The 23,720-nt window shown below is 46.6% G+C and overlaps 2 protein-coding genes across 6 annotated transcripts in view; both read right to left on the bottom strand.

The window, feature by feature from the left end:
- Positions 1 to 1,216, bottom strand: part of DGKD (diacylglycerol kinase delta) — a 65,763-nt gene extending 64,547 nt beyond the window's left edge. For all 4 annotated transcript variants that reach the window (XR_010071833.1, XR_010071834.1, XM_063340235.1 and 1 more), the window contains exon 1: positions 1,033 to 1,216. Coding sequence is in view for 2 of the 4 variants with exons in the window: in XM_063340235.1 (XP_063196305.1) it covers positions 1,033 to 1,197 (165 nt within the window). In the remaining 2 variants the exon portion in view is untranslated. The remainder of the gene's footprint in view (positions 1 to 1,032) is intronic.
- Positions 1,217 to 3,485: 2,269 nt separating this feature from the next.
- SAG (S-antigen visual arrestin) lies at positions 3,486 to 19,492 on the bottom strand. Of its 2 annotated transcripts, XM_063339637.1 has the most exons (15): positions 19,362 to 19,492; positions 18,698 to 18,758; positions 18,562 to 18,606; positions 18,069 to 18,262; positions 16,808 to 16,867; positions 15,584 to 15,651; positions 15,256 to 15,391; positions 14,813 to 14,897; positions 13,478 to 13,550; positions 12,401 to 12,538; positions 12,010 to 12,087; positions 11,195 to 11,218; positions 10,704 to 10,768; positions 5,227 to 5,236; positions 3,486 to 4,573 (listed from the first exon to the last, which is right to left on the bottom strand). In XM_063339637.1, the coding sequence occupies exons 1-15, from the start codon at positions 19,449 to 19,451 to the stop codon at positions 4,480 to 4,482; spliced, it is 1,221 nt and encodes a 406-aa protein (XP_063195707.1). In that variant the 5' UTR covers positions 19,452 to 19,492; the 3' UTR covers positions 3,486 to 4,479. The 2 variants fall into 2 exon arrangements, with proteins under 2 accessions (XP_063195707.1, XP_063195705.1); XM_063339635.1 differs by lacking the exon at positions 5,227 to 5,236.
- Positions 19,493 to 23,720: the final 4,228 nt, after the last annotated feature.

Below are 23,720 nucleotides of genomic sequence, written 5' to 3'. Positions count from 1 at the left end.
GGGGGGCAGCACTGGGGAGCAAGAGTTCAAAACTGACTTCCATGACTCCAAGAAAATATTACAGGGGGAGAGAGTAAGGAATGGAAGAGGTAAGGCAGGGTCCTGCTCTACCTGGGCACACTCATCACCCCTCAGGTAGAGAAGCTCCCTGGCAGGTCTGAACCCGGGCACTGGGAAGAAGGTGGCCTAAGCTGGGCTACCGGGGAGGGCGAGCTGAGGAGGTTCCTACACGGCTTCAGAGAGGCAGTCTGGGGATGGCACCTGCTGGGTGGCCGGGGGCAATTCCAGGAGGCCCCGAGGGCGGTTAAGGGGTCGTTGGCAGACCCTGAAGGACGTTTAGGGGGCAGCTGTTGACAGGCACCTGGGAAACAGCTTGTTACAGGGTTCCCTGAGGAGCATTTAGGGGTTCACAAGTCCACGAAGAGCTGCTGGGGGAGGGCGTTATCAGCAGGTCTCTGAGGGGCGGTTTAGGGGATCGCCGGCACATCCCTGAGGGGCGGTTGAGGGGGGGGGGGGGCGTGGAAATGGCCGAGTCCCTGAGGGGCGGTTGGCCGACAGGTCTGTGAGGGGCAAGCTGTGGGGATGGCCGGCAGGTCCCGGAGGGACGGTTTTGCTGGGGGCAGATCTCCGGCAAGTCCCTGAGGAGGGGTTTTTGGGGTCGCCAGCAGGTCCCTGAGGAGCGAGGGGTGTGTGAGGCGGTCGCCGGCAGCCCCCCTGAGGGCTCTGGGGGAGCTGTCGCCCGCAAGTCCCTGAGTAGCAGGGCGTGTGTGGAGGGGAATCGCCGGGAGTCCCCTGAGGGGCGGGCTTGAGGGGGTCCCTGGCAAGCCGCCGAGGGAGGTTTGGGGGGGGGGGGGGGGGTCTTTGGCAACTCCCAGAGGAGCGCGCTGGGGTCGCCGGCGGGCGCTCCCCGCGGCGGCGCAGGCCGAGCCGGGCGGGAGGGGGAGGCGGCGGCGGCGCTGAGGGAGACGCGGAGACAGAGCCGGCCGCGGCGCTGCCGGAGCCCGAGGCCCTGCCCGCGGCCCCCGCACGCACCTTCTGGCGGATTTGCCCGGACGTTGAGACTTTGCGGATGAGTTTCTGCGGGGAGCCCGGCTCCTGCTCCGGCTCGCTGTCCGACGATTCCTCCGCCGCGGCGCTGGCGGCGGCGGCAGCGGCGACCGCCCCGGCCTGGGGCTGCGCGGCGCCCGCCGCCGCCATGCTGCACGGTGCGGGGCGGCGCGGCGCGGCCGGCGCCCCCTCCCGCCCCCGCCGCGCTCTGCAGCCGCCCGCCGCTGCGGCGACCCCTGGCGGCGGCCGCGCCCCGCGCCGCAGGCCTGAGGGGAAGCGCGGAGGCCGGGCCGGGCACGGCCTCCCCTCACGGAGCTCAGCAGCCCGCCCCAGCGTCGCTCACAGCGGCCCCTGCTCGGTCCGAGCAGCCCCGTGGCCGTTGGGGGCCAGAGAAACGGGAACCCCTGAGGAGGGGAGCCCAAAAGCCTGATTCTTGTGTTTCCAGCACTCCAGTTGTTCCGCTGCACATAATAAAATAGCACAGGTGAATCCTGGGGAGCCTCCTGGCCCGAGGTGATACCTGTTGTACCCACCTCCTGCACAAGAAGGTACTTTGCACCTGCTCCATCTTACACAGTCACATTCAGGCTCGCCACTTTCAGCACCAAAACAGCCCAACATCACTCTCGCCCGAGTCATCCTTTCCCCACACGCGCCATTCCTCATGGGCTCTGTTTACTTGAGGTAACTCTGCCCCGAAGCACTTGTTTCTCTCGTGTCCCATTAGCTGCAGCTACGGAACAGCATGGAGTGTTTCAGGTGGGATTTTGTAAAGATGGGCGAAGACAAAGCATGTGTCACCAAACCAGGCCCCTCAGCAGACAGCTAAACACAGAGGCCACATATTTGATGCAAGCCCTGTTCAAAAGCAGCAGTCTCAGAGATACCATGGCTCGCAGCACGCACCCCTCTCCTGGAGCTGGCTTTCTATAAATGGAGTCCCACCACACTGCAGGAGACCGGGCCGCTCTCCTCCATCTGTAAATAGGACTAGCAGCTACAGGTCTGACTTGGTGGAAGAGCGACATAACATCAGAACCAGAAAGGCAAGACGAGCCAAAACGTTCCAGCTAGAGACCTCTTTTCATCTGACAGGTCAGTGTCTGCTGACTGAAGGGCAGAGGAAGGGGAGCTGAAGGAGCCAGCAGAACGTGCTTGCTCCCTCCACGAACGAGCAAACATCCAGCGTGAGCTAAACAAAAACCAATGTCTGAGAGCACGTTCCTAAGCCTAGGCAAAAGGACAGATTTAATAACTACCCTGACTCCTCCCCACCGCACAGCACAGCGCGCCGTGATTTTGTTGCACAGCTAGCTTACAGAAGTCATCACAGCAGATGAACTCGAGGCAGCGACGGAGGTGCTTCACAAGGTTGACATATAAGAACAGAATAATAATAATAAAAATAATAAATCAGGCCTCTAAGTTTTCTAGTCCCATACTTACAGGTCCCGCAGACAGGAACACTGAAGGAAACACCTTTGTGGAGGAAGCCACGCTTCCAAGCAAGACTGGAACACTGTCACACACTGTCCCCCCTCCCCCTCCCCCCCCTCCCCCTCCTCCCATCTTTAAAGGATTTCCTGAATAACAGCTCTCCGAGACCAGCATATTCACAACCAGGAGAGCAAACATGCTGCTTCTAGCAATTTCATCTAAGGTGAAACAGCTGTGACTAATGGAGCCAAACACCCTGACAGGTGGTATGAGGTGAGAGCACTGATGGAACTGCAAAATCAGCTGTGGTCTTCACTCTGCTTTCAGCAGCTTCATCAAGACCAGTTTACCGAAGCAAAACAGAAGGCAGCTTTACTTTTAACCCAACCTATTTTAAGCACGAAAGACCACATATAAAGCCGTTTGGTTAAAGCCTTCAGACAATCCACAAAAGTAAGGCTTGTAACTGTGGTGGTGTCAGTAAGAAAGAACAAACAAGCCTCTGCTCAAAAAATGAGCCTGTATATAGAACAATTCTGCAGAAATGCCAGAGTGCAGCCCATGCTTTTCTCCAGAGCAGGCTGCTTTGGCTTGTTATAGTTATCAATCGTAAGCTAAGCCAGAGAGGGGGCAAGCTTAGTTTGTGCAGCCTCTGTGGTCTGAAGCAGGATGGAAGTGCAACACGCTTCCAGCGGGCTTTCACCAGGAGTCCTACTCCTGCTGGGAGGAAACGGACATCTCAAAAACGTCTCCCTCGTTTACTTCTCTGTTAAAAGCACATCGTTGTCAACTGAGATATAAGTGGGAAGCTCTTAATTCCATTTACCAGTGCGTAGGGTGGGCAACATATGTTTATGTTAATAAATGTAGGCCCTACATTCAGACTTTCCAGGAGAATTTAAACCAGAGACATCAAAAAGCAGATTTAGCGCAAAAACAAGAAAAAGAGAACACCAGTCATTTTACATGCAAAATGTAATTAGCTGATGCAACTCACTTCAGTCAAAATATAAGTGAGATTCAGGAAAGGATTAGACATTTACACGGATAATGAGAATATCCAGATCAACAAGAGAAAACAAAGTTTGCAGAACACAATCTCATTTCTTAGAGCATACACCGACCTCTGGCAGATGGATGTTGGAAAAGGCTCCTCGGGGCAGGCTGCCCCATAATTTCCTCCTTAATTTTACTGCACCCTCTTTTGAAGTGCTGTTGCATACAGGAAACTAGATTAAATATAGGCTCAGTCTGGACTAGCAGTTCTCTGCTTGGGGTTGTGTATAGGGAGCTTTGTTAAGGAATTCATGGACAGTGCACATTCCTCTCATCTTTAATAACGTGGTTGTTAAGCATATTGCTAGAAAGCTAACATTGTATCTCAACATTATAGTCACTGTGGAAGATGACTTGCCAGACATGAATGGTACAGAAAATGGATGTAAGCCACACACGGGGACAGGGCAAGCACTGAGAATATTCACTAGATGAGTTTGGTAAAGCAGAAATGCAAAAGCAACCAAAAGGAGATAAAATCAGTTTTGTACAGTCCGCTGAGAAACTTCAGTGAATGACCAAAGGCTGCAAGCCAGCCTGTCAGACTAGGACTTGGTTCACTAATGTTTTGAAGTCAGAGACTCTTTGACACCGAGTAAACCTAGGCAGGCTGCACAAACCATCACTTCAGCTCTCAGCAGCAGTGAAAGCAGCCAACCTTTTTATTAGGTAGCCGTGAAAGCCAAAGTCATGGCATGGCAGCCTTCCTGTCCTCCTCTGGTAGCTCCAGTAAGCATCAGGTTTTGAGTTTGCTACATTCTTCTAGAGTTGAAGCTTTTAATAAGTAATAGAGATTCATGACTTTATGTCCACTGATCTCAGGGTTGATCCCTGGAAGACAATGCATGCACTGAGAACATGGAGTTTACTAGAAACTTATCTCCTAAATTTCTAATTGATGCCAGACTACGTAGCTTCTCTGGCAGCTTGTTCTTTCAGTCACTCATCAGTTGAGGATGCATTCTTATCTTCACCATCAGGCGTATCTTTTAGCTGTTGACGAGCAAACTCCTCAAATACCAGCTCTGCTTCACTGAAATGGAAGAAAAACAGGTCTTTCAAAATGATGTTAGCAATTTTTTTATACCAGCAGACTAAAGGCAACACATGGGAGGAAGAAGAGAAGCCCCAAGCAGACTCTGGTAATGTTTCCTTTGTCTTCAAAGGGATTTGTATCACATTCCCACAGGCACCGTCTTTATTGGCGGTGTTCTAGCTAGTATGAAAAGCAGTCGATTGAGCAAGTCAGGATACAAACTGAGGAGGTTTTCATCTGTACTGAATCATGTCCATTCCAGCTAAATATTTATCAGCTAGCTGAAAAGTCTGCAGCCTGAAAGAGTCTTTGTCTAGAAATAAAATGTGAAACCTTTCATCCTTATTCATTCTGTAGTAAAATATGGGCACGTGGTCAAACCTATTGAGTTCCTGAAACTTAGAGCTACAGATGATCAGCTGACCACAAACACATCCCTCCTCCAACGTGTTTCCTTAAACGAGTTTCATGTGGTCAGTCACTGCTGTTCAACTGATGGCAGTAATGTGTCAAGCCACAGTAACTTGCTCACTTGGGATTTAAGCTCATACTCTGTGAACCCTGTGGATTTTTGGACAATTTTGAGGAGTTTTCAAAGGCTCAATGCACAACTGCAGCTAGAATGTGAAATATCATTAAAAGAAACTTACCCGTCCTTCCCTGCAGTCACCAGCATTCAGCAAAAGGAGGAAAAAAGACACACTAAGTAGTTAGAACCGTGGATCCTAAAACCAGCAAAAATTTCTAAACTGACAAGACAAAACAGTGACAAGCACTAGGATTTGCAGCAATACAAGAATTCCAGAAAGTCTCAAAATGTGCATACGTGCACCTGATGAAGCAAAACTCAATCTCCCCAACGGAAAAGCACTCCAGCAATGTTGCCCAAGACATCAGAAGGGCTGAGAAATAGAGACAGATTTTCCCATTTATGCTGCTAGCGGTCACAGCTGTGAGAGACTCCGTGCATACACTGCTATTCAGAGATGACAGCGCTTGGGTGTCAGGAGGTTAGTCGATAAGTTGGTCTGTCACCGTGATTTAAGTAGTCAGCTGATGAGAAGACAATGTTCTTGTTCGATAAACATGAAGGTATTAAAAATCAAACGACATCAGAATACAGAAAGGCCTATGCGGTCTCTCGTTAGTTTATGCACTTGAGGCAATACTCCAGATTTCAACCTTCCCTAAATATAATCCCGAGACCTTTGGCACTTGTACTTCTTCAATGGGATTTTTGCTAACCGCACCATAATGAATGCTGCTTGCTAGCAGGGTTCCTCGGACGCTGTTTCAGCGCAGCCTGAAATGAGCAGAATAGACTGTATGGCAGTGATGAAATGGGGGCAGGGATTTTTTTTTTTGCTCTCACAGTTACTTTATCTTTAGCAAGTAACCGTTGCTTCACTGGCTTACTTCTCATGAGTTCAAGTCAGGGAGCAAAGCACACCCAAGCCATCATCCTACAGAAGTCATCAGGGATCTGGGATGCTTCAGTGACTGGATGACTCGCTACCCGGAGAATTCCCACCCACACCGCACACTGAAATCAAGGGCAACAAGTGGAAACTAGCACTGCTGGAAAAGTCAGCATTAAAAGTGTGCCAAATAGGGCCACTCTAGCCAAAATGCCTCAAAGGATGGACCATGTAAAGACACTCATGATGGCATCTATCCAGACTCAGAAAGGATGGTTTCCTCTACTCACAGAAGCAAAGATGAAGCTGGAAAGTCTCAGGGCACGCATGCTTGATTGAAACGGATTTAAAATGAAATATTTTGAACTTTCAAAAATTTCCAACACATAAAGCATCGTTCCCATTTCATTTTTCCTGAAATTTTTATTCTTTAAATAGTCTGCCCCCTTTGAAGAGCGTTCATTACTATGGGAACAGTGACATCAGTGATGCGGGTGAAGCTGTGCGATACCCACCAGTGTGCTTTGAAGCCAATTTTACGAAACAGGTTGAAGGGGAAAAGTAGGTATTGTTTCAATTGGGCATATACTTTACTGTCAGATAAATGCTTATTGAACCAATACTTAGGTAGTGTGGCAGCAGAGTAATGCTTAGCATATACCTCAGATGTAAGATTACGTTCCAAGATGCCCTTCTTTACCTTCAGGCTGCTACACTAACAGATAGCTTGTTAAACGCTATTAGCGCCCTAGCAGGAGTTAGGCCCATTCCACACAGTTCTCTGTCTGTCCCATGGCTTATTTAACATTATAACACTGAAAAATTGTCCGGATCCTGAGAATGGGTAGGCTTTTTCCTTTTTTAACTGGCATCGTAGCAATTGTTTTGAGGACTGGGACGGGAGGGGGCTGTGTTCAAGGATCCACGAGGCTCCAGAATGTCATCATGCTCTCTGCAGAGGGTTTTCTGTAAGCTTTTATTATGCGGCCACAGAAAAGATTCCATCTAATTAAAGTTGTGGCATATGGTAATTTTCATTATAAGCTTGCTTTTAACCTCTCTTAACTTTATGGTGGGGGGAAAAAAAAAAAAGGGAGTGGGCTGTGTTATTTTTCAAAACATTAAAGTGCTTAAAAAATTAACTAATTTCTGAAAGTTAGAATACCAATACAGGGCAGGTATAGCTTTAATATTAAAGGGACAAAGCATTTACGGGTTTCTTGAGACCAGCCCTTTTGTGCAAGTTTAACAAGGGAGCAGATACATGACCATCTGTTGAACAACAGCCAAAACAAAGGCCAGTGGCCAAGACATAGGTCCACAAAACGTAAAACATCAGGAGAAGGGCAGGAAAACCCCAGACTGAAGAATTCACGCTGAGGCCACGGCCTTGAGAGAAACCCAGCAGGAGCCGCTGGGCTAACTGCTGACTGGGAAAGGTCTTCATGCCTGGGAAAGGCATGAAGATACACAGCCCAGTTTGAATCTATCTTTAAAAGAAACAGATCTCTATCCATTTTTGTCAACCGGCGGAAAAGACAGCCTGCCAATGTGACAGGAGCTGCTTCGCCTAAAAATAACCACCTGTGAACCACATGGGTCCAAAAACAGTTGCAAAACCAGCACACATGAAACATGCAAATGCTGGCCTACAAGAAGTCCGAGGCAAGGGAGCTATAAATAAACATGGGAAAGGAAAGGTAGCAAGCCGTTCCTTTGCTGTCTCCTCCAGGCACAGGAAAGAAAGAGCAAGCAAACCGCAATAGCCATGCACTCTGACGGACCTGCGTTTCACTGCCTGATGAACGCTTCGGAGCTCGCTCATAGAGGGCAAAGCACTCTGCTGCGAAACAAAGCACGCAGCAGTTCACCACGCTCGCCCCAGTTTGGCCCTAAAAAAATTAAACCGTGTTCTTGAGAAGGTTATCCTTCTGAGGTTCTCTACACTCAAATCAGCCCTGCGTGATTAAATACACTGATGCTATGCGTCTTTTATTTACTTTTGCCATAAATCACCTTGGCTAGCGAAGGGAAAAGGACATTGCCCCACTGCAAGGAATAAATGGTAATACGTGGCATTTTTAAATCCCACTTCAGCTTTGACTCTAAGTTGCTTGCTTTGACTGCTTTCCTTTCTCCCAGCTGTGCCTTAAGATGAAGCGACAGTCAAGTAAGCGGGGAGGTACAACAGGCAAGCTGCTTACTACTGACTCATCAGTAAAAACAAAAAGTAACGGAAAAAGAAGATAAGGAGTGATCTCAAAATTCCCTGTGCATGCACCCCTGCCTACACCCACCACAGAAGCTGCCGAACAAACCAACAAAGAAAAAAAGCCATTTTTGGGAGCCTCTGGGAGTCTAAACGCTGTTTAAGCTCCATCTCTGCAACTAAGTCTTGATTTGCTCGATTACAAATTAAATGGTATTTCACTAATGAAAGGCATTTTATTTCTCAGAGTTTATGAACTTAGGTGGTAGAATAAGAATTTTAAAAGCATGAACCCACAATTGGGAAGAGTGACTAGGCATAGGGCACGGTAAACTACTAGCCAAGAACGCTGGGAAGAGTTTTAGTTTACAAGCTTCATAGAGAAGGCTGGTTTATTCTCTGTAATGAGCTCAGACACCACATTCCAGCACAGTTTTCAAGTCAGCTATGTAGGCTTCAGAGGAATTTTCTGCTGTTACAGTATTTTTTTTTTTTTTTTTTTAAGAGAAAGCATTTATTTCTCGAGTTAACCATTTGTAAGGCTTTCCCCACGGGATAGCTCTTGAAACTACTGGTATTTTTTTTCAATTTATAAGAAATTTGCAGTCTCCATCTGTACAAAATGCATGAACTGTAGCTGTCTTCTGACAGTAAGCTCCTGGAAGGCTTTGATGTAGCAAACAATACGTGGGCTGTGCCTTTGGTAGAGGATGTGTTGGGGGAAGCAATCTGAGAAATATTGCAGTTCTCCATTTCCCTTGTAAAGTCTTCTGCCCACATCCTTTTGAGTGCACTATATGAAGGAGTGTATCTATCAGCCGTCCTTTGAAATGATCTTAGAAGGGAGAACTGACTGACTTCCATTTTTCCTCATATTACAAGTGCTTCTGCTGGAATTATCTGCCGGAAGCATAAGTAATAAAAAGGGGGTTGCAGCACCGCAAACACCAAAAAGCATCCCGTAAAAAAATTCACACCGTTCTGAAACTGTAAAATTCTTTACAGTTGCCTAAGCCTTTAGAAGATCCTTGTTTGAAGCTCTCAAGCTTTTCTCCCTATCCGTGACAGCTCCAGATTTTGTAGCCCTGAGCTGCCCCACCTGCCCTGCGAGGCTCCCCATGGACACTAGATGGCCCTCACCAGCCACCGCTGCCGGGACCGCTGGTGGCAGTCCCAACTCCTCCCCGAGTGCCTGGGAAGGGGGATTGCCGCAGGAAAGGCTGAGGGAAATGCTTCAAGTATGTACGAGCCACCAGAAGGGACAGGAGACCCTTGCCAAAGTGGCTGTCCCACAATGCATCACCCACTCAAGGTCACGATCAAGTGTGCAGCAGTGTCAGTGTTTTCGCTGGCAGAGCTTTGCTGCCCTGCAGCGTGAAAATGGAACCCGCAGCCTGGGCACAGTGACGCCGACAAAAGCACTTGCTTCACAGCACCTTCTGCAAGGTGATCCAACATTACCAAGTCCTATGGACCAACACGCAGGACCCGACGTCTCCTTTGCGGCCACAGCAGAAAGGGAGGGAGAGGGGAACAGGCCTCATGGATTTGTCCTGAAGGTGCTTCCTACACTCACTGTGTTACTCTGCCCATGAAAGTCTGTCCAAATACAGGGGGCAGGACAAGATGACTCATCTGTATCAAGCCCCAACATCAGAAAGCTGGCATACTGTTTTGTGTTCCAGCTTCAGATGCCACAGAGGAGCTCCTGTACAGGCTGTGGTGCACGCACCTTGCAGTTCTTGTATGCTCACCATTAGAGAACAGAGCCAGCCAGGGCCTGAAGAAGTGGGAGGAGAACACAGATGCTCAAGACGGCCCGCAGTTTTGGCATCGGATCCAAGCCCTGGCATGCCTGGGGAAGGCTAGTTCCTTACACCGCTTTAAAGTTCCCACACTTTCATTTACTGACATGACTATGAAGAGACATTCCTCTCACGTACCTGCTGAACATAAAGGCCACAGCACAGACACCGTGGCCAATGCCACATCAACATAACGGGGACTCTAAAAAAAATCACTTAACAGTTCATCACCTCTTAACTTTGCTTAAAAGCATTTTGCTTTTTACAATGCTCATGCCTCTTAGGTGTTTCCTGTGACTCATTCTTGTTTGGTGTATTACAATCCGGCGGAGAATTGTTGTCCACCTCGTCCAGGACATTTTGCACAGTAGTCATGAGATTGAACTGTGCAGTGCTTCCTCAAGCCCCTGTGCTTTGTATTGTGACTCCGTAGATGAAAGACAAAAAGGGAACATGACCCATTTCCACCTGTCTCCCATCTTAGCATCCCTTCTCCCCGTTATTTTGGGCCTTGAGATTGAGATCTATATACACACGCATATACATATACACACACACACACACAAAACAGCCCCCATACTGGAGTCTTGTTGATTCTAAAGGCCTCCTGTAGAACAAACCACTATAAGCCTTGCAAAGGTAAGATTTCACGTCAGTCTGTTAATGAAGAAAGGCAAAAACCAGGCATAACTGACCTGCTGGGTTCTTTTCCTCAGGTTTGGGGTGCATGAGACGGAACGGCAGCTCTGTGCCCACTTCACTTTGGGGAGAAAAGAGAATTCATCAGACCCACAGCTCCATTCACGCCTGGTTCAGTACCCTTCCCACCTGTGGCCAGCCCGAGCCCTGAACTCCGGCTTCACCCGTTCTTTCATCTTTTTCCAATCATAATTTTCCCCTCAAAAAGAGTTAAACTGATTTCTCCACAAATATCCCAGGCTTAGCCACTTTAATAAACTGGGTTTATTAAGTGCTGAATGTACTCGCCTGTACATAAAACCAGAAATATTTTTGTACTTGCTTAATTTTCACAGCTGAGTGCAATTCTTATTTCTGTCAGGTTAGGGGAGAGTTAATGGTGGCGGGTTTTTTTAGGGAGGCAGGACAAGGAATAGGAAAGAGGGTAAAAAAAATTCATGAATTAACAACTACAACTGCATGGTCTGAAAAGGAAGATGACATTTACCTGGAAGTGAGGTCTCCCAGCATGCTACAGAAGAAAACAAGGAGAAAAACACAACCATATTTAGTGCCTTTCCATTCCAGCGCTCTACCAAATGCTGTTTTATTGGTGGGCTATTGAAATCGCCTTCCTCGTATTCTCCTCTCTACTTGCCACAAAGCACAACATCCAAATAAACTTGGTTTTGAAAAAGGTAATTTTCGTTTTTCATGTTCTTCCCATGGAGAAAGAGTCTAAGTTTTTGAACTCCTGACCGAGTGTTGGGCATGGGTCCTTTCTTGGGAGCCAAAGGACAAGGGCAATCGGAGGACCACAGATGGCAGCAGTCATTCTGTCATGCTTTAGGCAAATCATTGACTCATTTTTGTACTAGAAAGAAGGCTAGATGAATGAAATACAAATGTAAACAGTGACTATCACCAGAGTTATCCTTGTCCTCTTTCGCACTGTGTGCTGGGGACTAGCTCGTGTTGATAGCATCAGTACAGAACCTGAGCTACGGTGTTGATGACTCTCAGGCAGATGTCTCTACCTTCTGCTCTGGGAGAACGAGAATGCCAACATAAAGGCTCACACAAAGTTTCGCTTCAGTTCTCGCAAAATAAGTTATGGCTTTGAAACAGAAAATTTCAATGCAAACCAGAGGTTCATACTTCAGTCATAAAGTCACACGGTACCTAAGGAAGGTAATCCAGCCCCTCTGGCTCTGGCAAGTTCTTTGGATAGGCCAAGACTGATTTCCAGGCAGTTTATGCTTTAGAGGAGGCCTGATATGCTACAACACTAGGACTAGACTCTAAAGAGTCTGTTATTCTTACCCTGGAACAGTGAGCTTCACTTTGACCTTGTAGGAAACCAGAATCCCCATCACTGTCTTGTCTATTCCGTCCTTAATACTAGCAGAGAAAACAGACAGCAGCGTTAGGCAGCACGGCAACAGAGCGACAATATACGGCTGCAGCAAGAACTGGGTGAACATCCTATTCTCCTGACAGGGACAGAGCGGACGAGCCCCAGGGACAGCGAATACCTCTCCAGATCTGTGCTCACTGTTTAGCCTGAACAAATGCGACAGGTTAAGTCATGCGACGTAGACCAACCCATTTGGACACACATTTAGAGTACAAACTCCTGACAGGAGTGTCTCCTCCATCCTCCCCGCTTCTCTATAACCCTCCACTAGCTAAGACCATTTAGAACTCTACTCACATGGTACTAGAAGCCAAGTTGGTGTCCTCATCCTTTAGCTTTCCATCCAGAGCTATTTCCCGGTTCTCCCTGTTATTTGCTAGCAAGGGCAAAAGTATCAGTGTCTTGGTCAGGCTGCTGTTTGGCTGCACCTTTTCCCTGAAAATAAGCAGTAGGTGAGAGAAGGAAAGCGATACGGTGATTTGTGTCACACAACCCAAACCAAGAGAATTTCAAAACAGATTACACACCCATCCAAAAGGAGCGGGATTTATCTGTCCAAATTTAGTTGTCTACAATGCAGACATCTACATCTAAACTGGTCAGAAAAATTCCCTTTATAATCAGCAGAAAGGAACAAGCACTTGCAGAAAATCATTAATTTCACATTAAGGCAGACTGCTAAAGTAGGTCAAACTATGCTGCAAACCTCTAAATTTGGACAAAATAAATCCTAGTTTAGAAGACCAGTACTCAGTGGAAAACGTGCCCCTAAGCTACAGGAGAAAAAAGCCAGAAAAATATAAAATATCCATGTGTGCCCAGCTCTCCTCACAAAGCAGGGTTCAATGCTGCACTGCCAATGCAGTGCAGTGCAGAAACACAAGTGGTTCTCCACACTGTCAATAGGCTTGAGGTTTTTATGGGCTTCCTGAGGCCAGAGGATACCAAACGAAATGGTGCGAAGAAGACTGACCTCAAGCTAGAGCATCCATGACTTCCACCCAAACAGCAGCACCTTTCAGAGAAATGTTGCATCTCTATTTAAAGATTTCAAGCAATGGGGAGCCTTCCACAGCCCCCGCTAAGTTTTTCAAGTAGGTAACTGCTCTTCAGACAAAACCCCCTCTTCCGCAACCTCCCCCTGTTCTCCGAAAAAAGGTGCAGGGTACCTGCTGGCTAGGAGAAAAGGAGACCGGCTGCACCTAGAGAGCAGAGGTGGTGTGGGGAACACACACAGGAGGTGAGGTGAGAGGAGAGAGCACTGTAACAGCGGGCAACTGCAAGACTATAGCTAGGAACACCTCCCATTACTGAGGAGGAGGGTCATTAAAGGGTATGAAGGAGGAAGAAGGGATAAGCAGAGCATTCACTCACTGTGCTTCCTCAGCAGCTACCACTTTTGTATAGTAGTCACTGGAGTACAAAACCACATTGGCGACCTGCTCCACTGAGTGAGAAAGGAGAAAGCGGACCATCAGTTGTGCATAGGCATCAGAAACAAGATCGCTCCCCGCTCCTCGAGTCTCAGGAATGGAAGACGTGATGAGGACAGCAGCAAAACCCATCCATTTAGAGCCCAAAGGGTCAGGCAGCCTGACCAGGATAGAGACCAACAGCACGCAAATGGCCAAAGATTATCTTCCCTGGAAGGCATTCAGCCTTGATTTGGAGACAACAAAAACTCGATAACCCACGGTTTCCCCTGGGAGCCTGCTCTTTCCGTTATGAAGATCTCCCTCTTCTTCTCTAAGCATGTCCACTTTTACCTCTGGTCACTGGTATCTCCTGTCTATCTATAGTCAATGCGTTTGCATTCAGGAGACACCAGCATCGAGCAGACTGGATACCAAACTGCAGTCAAGAGCCTGCGATAATAAATAGCTTATATCCTCCAATCACACACCAAAAAATACGCCATAGGGTAATTCTGACTGAAACACTGATGAGGAAAGAATCTGGGGACCCACAAGATCTTTTTAAGCCTGACAGAGGCGTGTCAGCCTAAAAATATTTGGGAATCACTAGACAGCGCATCCAAAACCAGCACTGAATCGGCTTTCTCTAGTATAGGGTTTTGTAAAAACCTCAGCAGCTTCGTTCCCTCCTTGCCTTCCCTTCTCTTTCTCATCTTTTGTCTCTCAGACTGGCTTGCACAGGTCCACATGCAATGGGGCTCATGGGGTGAAAACACGCAGTGCCACAAATAAAACGCAGGCACAGCACTGAAACTCCTCTGAAACTCAGCCCCTGCCCTCGGCTTCCTCAGGAGGAATTACACCATCGCTGGCAGAGCAGATGTTTCTAACATCGCCAGATGTTTCTGAAACCCCAGGCAAAATTGTATGCAACCTAGGCACGTTCAGAGTCAGCAGGAGTTGACAGGGAAGCCCTTCCCACCAGCCTCTCAACAGAGGTGGATTTCTCCCCACAGCACCTGCCTTGCCCACTGCAGGCGTCAGACCTTTTTTCTGTTTACCAGAGGGGACATGACAGTACCTGAAATTAAGCCATACAAGTAACCATGGGAGTTGCAGTGTTTCACTTGATGAACAGCAAACAAAAAGCAACGGACAGGGTGGAGGAACAAATTCCTGCCTTGTCCCATGCTGCCTGCTTAAGCTGTTGCAAGCGCCAAATCCTGGCTGGTTTTCAGCCCTCCCACCATTCCTCTACCCCTCAAAAGAATCCCAAGCAACAGTAAAAACATACCCTGGACTTTGATCTTCTTCACTGTTTTCTCTGTGCTGTTGTTGATGGTGACAGTGACCGGAATGGGCTCACCGTGGTAGTACACCTAGAAGGAATGTGATGCTCAGAAATCCAGCCAGGAGGCCTCTCCCAAGCCCTGAACCCCGCTCTTCCTCCCAGATTAAATCTTCTCACAGAGGCCAGATAAGGCAAGATGACCCTTTTTCAAGGATTCCCAACCCTTTCTTCAACGATGTATTTAGCCTCAAATGCATCTTGTAATGGGGTCTTGGCCTCCCCTACCAGTAGCTAATGAGAGGAATGACATTAGAGCCCTTGAGTGGAGGCCAAGTCAGTCTCAGCTGAGACCATCCAACTAACAGCCAAAGTAGCTGCTGCGGGCAGCAAAACGCATATTGGCGTGCTGATACTATCACGCCCGCGGCCCCAGGCAAACTCCTCACCTCTTTACTGAGGCAAGCTTTCAAGTGTAACGGCTTGGTGGACATGAAGAACTGCCAGGTGGTCTCCGCACAAGGTTGGGGTCCTGGGTTTTCTGGAGCGTATTGCACCTTACGGATCAGCAGACGTGCAGAGTTCCTGGGAAGCAGCAGAGGACAACACGGTGGTACTTTGTGCTTGGCAGAGGCAGGAGCTCTGCATTCACATGTGCTTACACCCGGGAAACCCAACGGCAAGAGGGGCAAGCCTGAACAATCAGCCAAGGTGCGTTACTGAACCGCTCACCCCTTTAAGAAGGGCAAAGCTGAAGACAGAGACACATTCTGTTACCTCTTATGAATTCTCTCTTCCACATTCTCTGTTGAGAAAGCTTTCACCTCAAAGTCCACCCCACAGCTCTGCCAGAGAGAGAGAAGACAGCTGTGAAATCAGTGTCAGAAGCCAAGAACATCTGCAGATGTTTAAACATCCTTCTATACACCAGAAATTGGCAGATTCCTGCCAGCTGCGAATTCTTCTGGCCTCCTACCATTGTAATAGAGATTCCTGCCAAGGGGTGCGGCAGCACCCACCTGTTCCACAAGTTCCATAACCGAGGCTTAGTGCCCAGCCCTTGACCGATGACATCCCTACTCCTCAAAGGCTTCCTGTGAGAGCAGTGCTGTAGAGGTCTCAGCACACTGCAGGCCAGAAGCCTGAGCAGCCTGCAAGACTCCCCAACCCGCCTTGAGTTTCTGAACTGAATTTCTGAATGGCTTTGTAATGCCAATACCTGTCTTGGGTCAGCCTTATTTCCCAATGTCTAAAGGCCAATCGGGCCAAGCTGACCTGTGTTTTAACGGGTTTTTACCGGCATGGGACATCTGTGTGAGTCACGGATAACTGTCTACAGAGCAATATGGGAGTTTTTGCTGGAATATCGTTCCTTGGCAAAAAACACAGCTTATCCTTGTGGCATTGGATTCTACAACCTGCGTCCCACCTTGCCCGGCTGTTAGTCTAGCTCAGCGGTTCAGAGAGCGTCCAGTGAAGTATAAAAGGAATATTTTAAATCGTGTCAGAAACCTTACAAAACCTCTCATTACCTGGTGACTTTTACTCCAGGGTTTTTGCTGTGTTTACACACACATGCAAGCCAGACCTCCTCTGCATTTGTTTTAATTCAGAAGCAAGTCTTAACACGTGCTATTTATAGCGGTCTATGAGATTTTAGGCACTCAGTCTCCTTTTCTCTCACGTAGCCTGACAGCTACAATCATTTTATGCACAGCCAACCCGCAAATCATGTGGTACCCTTAAGGAAAACACAAGCATTGCAGATTTACTGGCCTTGCTGCTATTTGACTCGATTCCCTTTCTCATTCTGAGGACTTAAATTCCAAGTCTGTGACACGCACTTGTAGCTCTCAAGTCAGGCTCCTGACATTTGTGGCATAGCACAGTAAACCCTGGCATCACCTTATTCTACTCTCAAGGTAGCCAAATAAAGTCACGTGACTTTTTCCATATGACTTTCCCCGTCCACAATAAGCACAAGCGTCCCATCGGTCTCACCTTATCAACGTCACGAGGTGCAGGCTGCAGACAGACTGAACAAGGCAGGTAATCTGGAAACTGAGGGAGGAAGAAGGGAAAAATACCTCAAAAGCTGTATTACAAAGATTTCCAACTCTGCGATGCTCTAATTAACACATTGCTCACAAACGGTACAAAACAATCCCGAAGACAACAGGCCACTTGCTGTAATATAGTAACCCTTTGAAGTTCTGGTGAAGATAGGGGCCTTAATGTACTGAACAAGTCCCTCTAGTCAAAAAATGCTGTAATAGCCAAGGAAGGGGAAAGAAAAAAAAAAAAAAAAGGAAGGAAAAGAAGAGAGAAAAAGTAAAACAAGCCCAGGCACGTGAAGCACCTGGTCTAAAAATCAAACAGAGCCTTAGAGGCACAGCTTAGAGAACATCTGGCTCCCCACCCAAGATGCTCAATATGGCTCACAGCAGTGCTGCTCACTCTTCACGTGGGCTTGAAGCTTGAGCAAAGCTTCTCTGTGTCAGAAACACAACTAAGGCCATGAAGACCAGCCAACTACCAGCCAGTGCCCATTGCTCCTGGCCTCGGCAGGGCCAGCAACCTCAGGTGTCAACTGGGAAGGCTGCAGAGTAGCTCATGGAGACCAAGTGCTACCACCCCATGAGAGACTCCATTAGTTTGAAGATCACTAGATTGTATTTGCGTGGTTAATAACATTACAATAGGTACCAACCCATTTAGCAAAATCATTCAAAGACTTATTTGTTGCAATATCTGAGCATGTGGTTTTCAAACCTGGATCTTCCTAGGGAATACTAAAGCAGACATATCACTGACAGTACTGGAAACACATCCCGTCAGAATCAGAATTTGGCAATGAGCCGTTATTTGTTGACAACATTTGGTAAAGAGCCCTTCATCCATTTGTTTGATCCATACAATTTTAAAGAGAAAGGATTTGGCAATTTCTTTATGAGCTCCAAGGCAACGGTGTAAAGTATTCCAGCCCCTCAGGAAGGGGGAAGACAAGGATATATGGGGCTGTTTCTAGCATAAAGCCATTGCATGTTCCCTTGCCCTTTCAACAACCAGTTACGGTCTTCTTGCACTTTACCACTCAGGATGTCGAAGAAAAAAAATTGGTACATTACCTGTCACTCAAAATTGGAACTTTGCATAACATGAATTCGCTATTAATCCCTGTCTCTAGTCCATCACTGAGTCTCAGCAGCCTGGTAACAACAGGCAAGGAGGAGAGGGTCAGAGGCTCTTAGGAGATACTTACCGTAAAGAAAAAGGGATAAGCATTTTTCCCCAGCTTCTTTAGCAGAGATTCCTGCAAGTGGGAGAGAGTCTCTGGCTTGTCAGCAGGTGGGTACACTTGGACCCTGGAGAAGAACAGGTCCCGTCGGAAGGTGAGGCCAATCACATCAATGTCTTCTTGGCCGTACCGGAAAGCACAGGTCAGGGACACGTACACTGGAAAGAAGCACATGACGGGTAAAGCAGGCAGCAGGCTAACAATGCAGCCGGGGCGGGGGGGAATGTAAAATCCTCCTGCTCTATAGAGTCAGGGAAACCCATTTCAACGCTGTCGTGTAACCCGTAAGTATTCATACCATATGTAACAACATACATTACGTTGAGTGAGAAGCCCATTCTCTGGGGAAGAGAGTTACATTTCTACCCTTGAAACAATAAAAAGGGTTCTATCTCAGCATCTCACTTCAAAAGAGGACTAACAATCTCTGGAACATACGTTGCATAAAACCTCAAACCTTTTTTCCCCTTGATAATTGCAGGATCCACCAATACAACGCCATCTGAAAGAAAGGGAAAAAAATAAAAGAGATTAAGAGAAGAAAATCAGGGCTGAGAGAGCAGGAAGGGCAGCATGTATTCTTATGGACTTACCTACAGGTTCCACGTTCCCCATGTTATCAATGAAGTCCCGCTTTCCCAGGTAGATGGTCAGCTGCAGGGAGAAGATGATGGTGGTTGAACTACGAAGTGTTGTATTTGGGTGTTGGGTAGGGGGACACAGCAGAGAGCTGTAAATCTTGTAGAAATCAGAACAATTCCATTTTAAACGGAATTCTTTTTTTCCCAGCAAATATGCGATCCCCACCAGAGTCAACAGGATTATTCACGTGCTTCAGGACATCGAAATTGAAGACCTGATGTAGACCATCGCCCAAAAGTATATACTTGGACATTGGACAAAGAACTATAGATGTAAAGATTTTTGGTGCCATCAGGTTGAAAAGACAATGATTCAGCTTTGTTTTAAATGCTTTCCAGCAGGACTACAACCCAGGGGGAGCGAGAGGCGAGTTGCCTTCCTCTTGTATTATAATATATGGGAAGCTTGCCCTATAAACGCTGTTTACATCATCTCCTCAAACTTGGCACTAAATACAGTTCATGGTCCTTCTTCGGAAAAAAAGGAAGGGGGCAGGAAAGAGCTTTCTAATGTCTCCAGTCAGACTACAAATAAAAGTCATACCCATGACTTTTATATATAGAAATATATATATTTATACCCATACCTATATAAACCCATTATTGTGGTACTTACAGCTTTGTCCCGGGTGCTTTTTTTGAAGATAACTTGTTTATTAGCATTCTTCCCACTCGCCCCTGTCTTTTGAGACTCAGGGCAGCTCATGGTCAAAGATGGGTGTGTGACCGTGCGTGAATGAAGCTTTTCTGCCCCAAAAGGTCCTGGGAAAGATGTCAGGAAAAAAACAGGTGGATGAGATAAAAGCAGAATTATATTTGGTGGGTAAAGCACTCTACTCCCAGGTATAGTTTACCAAAGACTATTTCACTAGATACTCAGGCATGGCACAGAAGGTGGCTTTCTTGTCATTTTTGCAGTTCCTCGTTAAAAAAAAAAACCAAACCAAAAAACCAAACAAACAGAAACAAAAACCAAACAACCAAACATAAAAACATCTATTTAAGAACAGCTCTTCAGAAACATTACAAAAGACCAAGAACTCTTTTTAATTGATATTAAAAAAAATCAGAAGACCAATAGAAGAATCTTGAGGGGAAGGGAGAAGCTTGGCCCTTGCAGAGAGGTTTGTAGAGAGTAATTTTGTGACAAAATCCGTAAGAGTACAGATAAAGGTAATCTCATCAACACAAGGCACTGCAGTTTTCAAAAGGTACCTCAAGGTTTGTCGTCAGAGGCTCCAAATTGTCATGAGGTAAGAAGGAAGGTCACCTCACTCATTAATAATGGGATAAAATTTAGAACATCAATACATAAGGGTTTGGGCTTCTTTCGGCGTTTGGACTGTTTTGGGGGGTTTTGTTTGGTTTTGGGTTGTTTTTTTATCACTGCAAGTATATAACAGCGCAGTCTCATCCGTCCTGGGACATTTGCTGTTGAGCGTGTCCTTGAATGAATGGAAAGAAGGCTAGATAAGGAGCGAACAGCCTGCCCACAGACATAAGGCTCTTCTGGATTCCCCAAAATAAAGCTGCCTACATACCCATAGACCGGCTAGGTGATGAAATGGCGTACGTCCTGTAAGAGTAAGTGAAAAGTTCTGCACTCAAAGAAAATACAGGTATAGTCTGACATGCGCAGTTATGCTCAGCATCAATTAGGAAGAATGTCTTGACATAAGCAGAGTAATTACTAGGAAATAACACAGCCGAGAATGCCATTTATACCATTTTAGAACCCTTCACATACCCACATCTTGTAACGCAGCACGCTCAGTCTAAGACCTAGAAAGGTGGTATATATTGGTAAGGAGTCAGACCAAACCCAAAATGGGAACTCACCTGTCCAACTGTATTTTCCTAAACCAGAACCGAATGTAACCCCTTACTTTCAGGGTATCATCGAACTCAAAACGGAACGGACCATCAGAATAAGGCCCAGCTACCTGCCCAGAAAGGTAACAAGTATAAACAGGAGTAGGGAACAGCTCGTACCCAAGAAAAAAACACAAGTAGAATAAGATTCTTTGGGGCAGGGGAGAAGAAAAGAGGGGAAGGGCGGCAAAAGGACAGAAGAGAGAGATGTCCAGAAAACCTATGTGTTAACGAAGTGAAGAGAGATTATTTTTTCATTTTGCCTTAAGTCATAAAAAGCAGCATCCCATAAAGTGATCAGACAGCAAATTCAAAACAAAGTGAAGCGTTTCCTCACATAACACAGGACTCGAGCAGAGCGCGTTGCTGCAGAAGGCTCTGGAAATCACCAGCGTGAGTTGATTCAGAGGATTAGATGCGTTCACAGGGAAAAGGCTTTTGGCAGACATCGGACAGGATGATCTAGGCGCGGCCCTAACTGGAAGACTCTGAAGCGAAGGAGCAGCATCAGGAAAGGACGATGCTCCATGTATGTGCCCTATTCTTACACTTTTCCCTGTTGGACCTGTGTGGATAAGTATGTATTGTGTTACACTGTCAGAGCAACAGTCCGTCTACAGCCATCCTTGCAGTTTGCTCCCATTCTATTTTGCTTCTTTCTTTCCCCGTTTTAAAACCATTTTGAGAGTAGAAACAGTTTCTTGGGCCTATTTACATACAACAGCCTGTAGAAAAAGCAAATACTTCCCTTCTTAGAAAGCTAGAAAAAATGTAAGGTAGAGATTCAAGACCGACCTTACAGGTGTTTTAAGCATTTCTATTTTTAAGAACTATAGGTAGGTTTTCCAAGTCCAGGATAGTATTTTTTTGCTGAACAGACACCCTACTTACGCCGTAGACCCAAATAACCAAACTAGCAAATAACATTAAATACCTTGCTGTGTTCCAAATGCCACAGGAGCTGCCACGGCACAAAGACGTGAAATCCTAAACCCCTGAGGAGAGGTAGATGTTCCACACGGTCGCGTCCTACGCTTCTTCGCATCTACTAGAGGGAATCACTAACCTCTTTGCAAACAAGGAAGACAATTTGTAGGGGATTTGAAAGCACGTCTCTAGTTGCGTCCATCCAGGATTTCAAGAATTAATCCCCCTCCAAGAGCAAATATTGTACCCGGGCTAAGATCCAACTGGAAAGTGGTTAAGTCAGCAACATAAAGCATTAACCTAAGGAAGCTCAGATCGTCAATGAAAAGGTCTACAATGTCATACTCACACACTTTGTAAGGACTACAGACTTACATAGAACAGGACGGTTACTGAAAGCAGCTTTATTCTAAAGCTCTTTCTCTGTCTTCTTCCTAGGGTTGCAAGCCATCCAGCCTGGTAAGAAGCTGAACAGACAAGAGCCATTTATGAAAAAGAGTTTATAAAACACCAAACCAAGCCTCTATAAAGAGATGCCGTTATGAAGGACTACCAAACATTGAGAACTCATCATCGCTAAGTAGTTTATCTGTTAGTGCTCCACCAGCATCCCATGGGCATACTGATGCAAAACAGTACGTTGCTAGCTGGTACACCTCCCCTCCTTCATTTATTTATGGAGCGAGGCACAACATCCATCGTGTAAGACACATGAACAGAGATTTCAATCAATTTAGCCTTTCTGTTCGGGAATGTCCCAAGAACAGATTTCCATCCCCTCCCTCCATTAATTTAGCCTTGATATTATGCACAAGAATGCGTAATTTTTGGCTTGCAAGCTGCATGAACAGCTGTAGCTTTCCTCTGGGCTGCATCTGTTAGTTTGATTAGAAAGACCACATGATATCCTTCTCTACTTGCCAGCCCCAGCAGCACCCTCCATATCTCAGGCAACCTCGCAGTCGCAAATCAAACTTGCTTTTTGCAAACAATCACTAGCATTTGCCTGAATATAGTGATCTGGGTACACAAATTATTCCAAAAAAAAAAAAAAATTAATGCAGATCCAGCGTTCCTCAGCTCTTTCAGTGGTTCACAAATTCCAGCAACATTTTATTAACTGGAGGTGGATTATTTGGAAAGCGTAATCACTACTCTGTTTAATCAACTCTGGCAAACGCAAACCAGGCAGCCCTAAACCAGAGACATTCCACATGTGCCTGTGCTTCTGAAGGAAAGCCAGATCCTGGTTGCAGGAAGTAGGGAAGAGACCCCAGAAATTAACTCGCAAAATCAACATGTTGTATTCAGCCACACAGTACAAAAGCAAAGGGGAGAAAGCTGGTTTTGTTAAGAGTTTGTGCTGCTGCCGCTGCAGGATCAGCAGCCCTTGAGGAGGGGAACAAGCATCCTGTTACACCCGCTGCTGCTCCTCTGGGGGCCCGGAGGTGTGGGTACATGCCCCATTGCTTGCAAGCGCCTTCTCCATAACACATGCTTCCTAATGTCCGGAGAAAGATGCCCGCCCACCCGCCCCCCAAAACCACCTGAAGGGCAGCTCCACCTTCAGTGCAACAGCCACCTCTGCCCAACGGGTACTTTTGTTTTCTCTTCTTCCCTCTGCAGGTTGAAGCAGAAAAGGGGGCAACAAAAGTAAATAAATAAACTATAGCCAAAAAAAAAAAAAGCTAAAACTGGTCACTAGAATTTCTTACATACCTTGGTCATAAGGAATTTTAATCTAAAATGCTTAAGGTCTTAGCTAGCTAGCCATTTTATTAACCTACTTCCTAACAGCATCAGCAGGGAAAACAAAGCCCTTTGTATAAGATGTGTCCATGTTGTAGAAAAACACAAGTATAGCAGCCTAAATTATAAACATCCTAAACCCATTCTGATCCTCCTCAGCAGAGTCTGCAGAGTTTTTATTCCATTAATCTCCCAATAATCTTTCATCATGCTGACTTGTCATGTAGCGATCTGCTTTTCTGCAGTAACCAAGGTCACCTGGACTCGTGGTAGGTGCCTTTGCAAGGACCTTCTGCCACAGCAACAGCCACAAGAAAAACATATCTTGCCTTTAGAAATGCTTCAAAACGCCAATGTGAATCTTTTCATTTTTGCTACAGTTCTCACTTCCAAGAGCTGGACAGAAGGCTTCATTTTCTTATGAAAA

The sequence above is a fragment of the Chroicocephalus ridibundus genome, chromosome 6 (assembly GCF_963924245.1).
Source record: "Chroicocephalus ridibundus chromosome 6, bChrRid1.1, whole genome shotgun sequence".
Classification (NCBI taxonomy): Eukaryota; Metazoa; Chordata; class Aves; order Charadriiformes; family Laridae; genus Chroicocephalus; species Chroicocephalus ridibundus.
Note: the sequence above shows the minus strand (reverse complement) of the source record. Positions and strands in the feature narration are given on the sequence as shown.

Excerpts from the sequence above, each read along its gene's own strand:
- SAG (XM_063339637.1), bottom strand. The coding sequence starts at position 19,451 with ATGAGCTGCCCTGAGTCTCAAAAGACAGGGGCGAGTGGGAAGAATGCT. Across the intron at positions 18,759-19,361 it reads AAAGCACCCGGGACAAAGCT|CTGACCATCTACCTGGGAAA; the intron begins GTAAGTACCACA and ends TTCTCCCTGCAG. Across the intron at positions 16,868-18,068 it reads CTTATCCCTTTTTCTTTACG|TTTCCAGATTACCTGCCTTG; the intron begins GTAAGTATCTCC and ends TTCCTCCCTCAG.